This window comes from Poecilia reticulata, linkage group LG17 (genome assembly GCF_000633615.1).
Source record: "Poecilia reticulata strain Guanapo linkage group LG17, Guppy_female_1.0+MT, whole genome shotgun sequence".
In the NCBI taxonomy this organism is placed as follows: domain Eukaryota; kingdom Metazoa; phylum Chordata; class Actinopteri; order Cyprinodontiformes; family Poeciliidae; genus Poecilia; species Poecilia reticulata.
The window spans coordinates 16,910,873-16,915,611 of NC_024347.1; the positions used below are offsets into that span (position 1 = coordinate 16,910,873).

At 41.1% G+C, this 4,739-nt stretch overlaps 1 protein-coding gene across 2 annotated transcripts in view; it reads right to left on the bottom strand.

Annotated features, from left to right (window-relative positions):
• Window positions 1-503, bottom strand: part of LOC103479506 (uncharacterized) — a 6,994-nt gene extending 6,491 nt beyond the window's left edge. For both annotated transcript variants that reach the window (XM_008433981.2, XM_008433980.2), the window contains exon 1: window positions 215-503. In XM_008433981.2, coding sequence (XP_008432203.1) covers window positions 215-314 — 100 coding nt within the window. In that variant the 5' untranslated portion in view covers window positions 315-503. The remainder of the gene's footprint in view (window positions 1-214) is intronic.
• Window positions 504-4,739: the final 4,236 nt, after the last annotated feature.

Genomic DNA, 4,739 nt, shown 5'->3' on the forward strand with positions numbered 1-4,739 from the left:
TTTACAAACTAATCCGATGAACATGAAATTTCAACAGCAAAAGTTTTACATTTTAAAACTCCCTACATTTCTTAGCAAAATTAACATTCTTACTTCCTCCTTTTGTTTTACAAAGTAGGAACGATTACAGCAATACTTTTTTGACAGAATTGTTGCACAATAAAAAGAAAGTGATCAAAACTATGAAATGTTAAAAACAAATTTAAAAATTTACCTTGTATTTGAAGTGCGTATACTAGAAACAGATGAAAAAGAAATATGACCTGCGCCATCTTGAGATGCATGAAGACTCTTCGTATAGGAAGTTTGTACATCTCATTGAAGGAAAGGGGGGATGGCAAATATGTTAGTTCTCCACGGAAATAGTATGAAAAAAAATCCAATATTTGAACATCGTGAAGTAGGGTATTAAATGAAGTTAGAAAAAAAACCCACAGACCTACATAACAAAATACAGGAATAACAAAGCAAGAACAGGAACATAAATCAAGTTCAACTCAATTCCTCTAAAGACAGCTGGTGCTCAACAGGAAGTTGTCACAGAGCAGTAGATTTATGAAGCATTGAAAGTCCGACCACCGAGTCTGACTGAACAGCTCTCAGGAAACAATTTTCTTGCAGACAATTTATGCAGTAGTAATAATCCATATTTAAAGCTTTGATCTCACCACCAAGTTCCTCTTAGATTTGTATATTTCTCTTTATAGAATGATTTTATCTCGATTAACTGATTAACAGTTTAGTTAGATTCAAATAAACGATGACAACTGTTGAGGACATGGCAACGTCACACCTAACCCGCAAAAACTGACAGAAGGAAAAGGAGTCGAACTCCTGGAGGACAGTATTTTAGTTGCATTCACTGCATTTATCTTTATTTCAAACATTTATGTTGTCATGAAGGTTTGTGACAACATAACCTTATGTTGTCATAACTTGTCTCAGCATGTAAGTGTGTGTTGGTTTTCTGCAGAGTTCATTTTACATTTTTATTAGTTTAACTTTCAAACAGTCCAGCTTATCTTTAGAGAACTTGCTCCTCTCAAACCTGCAGAATAGGTATGACATAAAATGTCTTCTGTTACTAGTCCTTTTATCTGATTGTAAACTCTGGGGAAACCACTGTGATTTTTGTAAGTGTACACTTTAAGATCTGAAGCCCTTCTTAATATCCTCTTTGTTGGTGGTTTTATTAAATTGTTTGCATCCTTAGTGTCATGATGGGATTAATTCTTTGAACCCACATGCACAGAACACAACTCGGGAGACAGGTAAATGTTAAGGTGATTTATTATACAAAGTGCAGACAATATGTACAGGTATCTGGAACAGGTGCTCGTCTAGGTGGTGCTGGATCTCTGGATTCAAAGGGGAACAGGTAAGATGAGTTCAGGGTTTGTGGGAATTTACAGTCTCGCATTTACTATTGGTCTTACTTGCAAGTGGGTGAACTGAGCTGGGGGAAAGGGTCACTGTGGTTAGTTGTTTGGGCTGGTGGTGTGGAGAGGGCGAAGGCCATGTTGGAGGGTGGACAGGTGAATGGAGGAGTTTGATCTTCTGGGGTCCAGGAGGGAGCTGCCGACCGGGAAGTTAAAGTAGGTTTGCTACAGTGAGGAGTTTCTGGAAACTCTGGCCTCCAATGGGTAATCTTCACAGGGTCTCGAGGGTTCTGATCAGACTGCCAATAATCCTGGCAGTTCAGATAATCCAAGGCTTCACAGAGGCATAACCTAAGAGGCAACATAGAGAAGATTACACAAGAGGCAGGCAGGTCGGAGGTGAGCTCACTAATGATATGTACCATTACTGGCTAACACTCTGGCACTAGAGCAGGGGTCCCCAAACTATGGCCCGCGGGCCGGATCTGGCCCGCCTCCACATTTGGTCCGGCCCCCTGAACAATGCCAGAGAGCATTCAGATTTTTTTTCCATCTACCGTATTTTCCGGACTATAAGTCGTTTGTATGTGGATTTTTCTTCAACCACCAGGGGGCTCTTTAGCAGGAAATGAATCATTGGAAGTCTGTTACTTGCGCACCAACATTGAGCCCACAAGCAGCAAAATGAGCAAGAAACAGATCAGATGTCTTTGGAAAGTTTCTTTGCAACGGGGAAAAGGCCCAGAGAAGAGACAGGAGAATGGATTTATCCCGGACCGGTAAGTGAGTCCCACATTACAAGCCGCTCTGCGTAACATGTGGCAACCGGCTGCTAATGAGGCAATGAAGCTTCAAGCTGCTTCGCCACCAAGCAGGCTGTGGATATAAGTAACACTTCAGGTGTTATTGTCTCCCATCACTCCCAGATGGGACCTTCTGGTTGCAGAGAAACAAGCTCAGGGCTCCCGTTAGTCAGTATTGTGAGTTAAAATTTTCACGAAAGTAAAATGTTTGTTTTTGTTGCGCTTCTGTTATTTAAACGTTACCATAGCGACCAGAGTCAGAGCGTTTGGGCAGTGGTCGAGAGGAGATAAGTAGAGCTTGAGTCTTAAGTCTGGTTTAGACGGAAAGATTTAAGAATGTCGGCCGATTCTCCAAACCTCTGTGACCACAGAGCTGATAAAAGTACAACAGGTTCAATCGGTTCGTGTGTCCAAGACAGGAGCAACACGAACCGATTCCAGTCACGAACATCCCGATTCCAGAGGATAATCCAGTAAAAACCCCAACATAGCGGGAATTTAGAATAATCAAACACGGATGACGACGTAGAAGCAATAGTGATAGTTTGTGGAGTCATTTTAAGAGATAAAAGATGTAACAAAAAAAAAATGGCAGTGGATAAAAGACGATGGGAGCAGCCGCTCTATTTGCTGCACTATGATTTGGAGGTGACTATGTTTTTTCTTAGTTAACATTTTTAACTGAATAAACATAATAATGAACTTTAGAAACATTTCCACATATCATCTCTGATATCCACCGGTCTCTCGATTGCTCAATATGTCAGCTGTTTGGGATTCCCTCGCTGTTCTTACGTCACCGTGCTTTCTGATTGGCTCCCTATCACATTCAACAGGTTGTATTCTCGTTCCAAGTCAGGGAAAAACCCACAGGCTGCGATAAAAGGGCCAAGACAACCCAAATTGGGTATAATCAGTATTTAGTGGAAACACCAACATGTAGAAGCCTTATCTGACTGTTCAACCCGCCCCCCTCCCCCTCTCCCCCCTGAGCCGCAACAAAATTTCCAAGTCTTCACCGGTCCGCTGTAATAAAAAGGTTGGGGACCACTGATTTGGCACATGCTAGTAGCAACACGAAGGATCAGCATTTTTACCGTTACAGTTACCGTTCGGAAACTAATCAGTTCTGTTAAATCTAATATTGACACCTTTTTCTTTTTCAATGTAATAAATGTGATATTCAATTGACCTGTTATGACTCCAATTTTGGGTGTCCGCTCCCCTCTGCTGCTCTTGCATCGCTGTGGAAAACCTGGAGCGACAGAGATATCTGCGGCTTATATGTGTATGTTTACTGGTTAAAAAACAACAACAAAACTTTGGGGTTGTGGCTTATAGTCCCGTGCGGCTCATAGTTCGGAAAATATGGACTGTAATCCTTCCTGGATTTTTTCTGTTTAGAACCCAGAGAGGGTTGTTTGATTGTGCTTTCTGGAAAACAATACATTTTTACATTTAAGCACTTCTGCAATCGTCACAGTTTTTCCTGTTACAAACTGTCTTCGGCCCCCCACCAGAGAAGGGAATAGTTATGTGGCGGCCCTCACAGAAAAAAGTTTGGGGACCCCTGCACTAGAGTGTCGGCTGCTCCCTCCTGATATACTCCTCCAAACGAAGGTAAGTGGCGGCAGAATGCCCCCTGGTGGAGAAACTGGAAAAAACCCAACCAGCCATCCCCAGATCTCAACACTTATAAAACTTCTGTTTTATATTTCTATGTATATACAAGTATCATAGCATCAAATGTTTGAATTAAAGCCTTAATTTGAAAGAAAAGTAATCCACCGTTTTCTTTAGTGTTGAAGTTTTACGTTGAACTTTTGTCATCAAGATAAAAGATGAAATCCTGCACAGCTACATTTTGAAACTACATATTCTCACTACACACATGTAGCCCAGTTATACCGCTCTAAAGTAGGTATGGGCCCCTGAGTCCGTTAAACCCAGTAAGTTATGAATAATAACTCTTAATACACTCTCGTGTTTAAACCTATGTTGAGTTTCACTCACCTCAGAATAATGATACACCAGTACTTTTCTATTCTTCTCACCCAACCATGTTCCTCTGATTAAAAATAATACACTTCACATACTATCCTATGAAAAACAAACACACTGCACACCTGTATGAGATTTGAACATATAAAACAAAAATAAATTCACAAAATGCAAATATTTCAGTCTTTTGGTTTACAAACCCTATATTAAATGTGGGCCCACACTTCAATGTCCACCTAAGCTGGCAATGATTAAAATATAGTCCCAAAACAAAAACCCGTTGCAGGCCTGATGTGATGATGAAGCATGGAATTGCGATACCTTACTCCAAGGAAAATCTTGAACCTTCTTGGAATTTCACCTGTCCTTGGTTCCAGTCGGCAAGATGTCTTCAGCTCCTTCACCAGGCCTCGGTCCACAGGATTCAGGAGCAGCAGGAAAGTCCAACGTTGACACAGTCCTCCAGCAGTCATAGAAACTCTTAGTGTAAGCTCATCTCTCTGCACTACGCTTAACTCTAATTGTAACAATTAACAATCAAACTGTCCACTTAGGA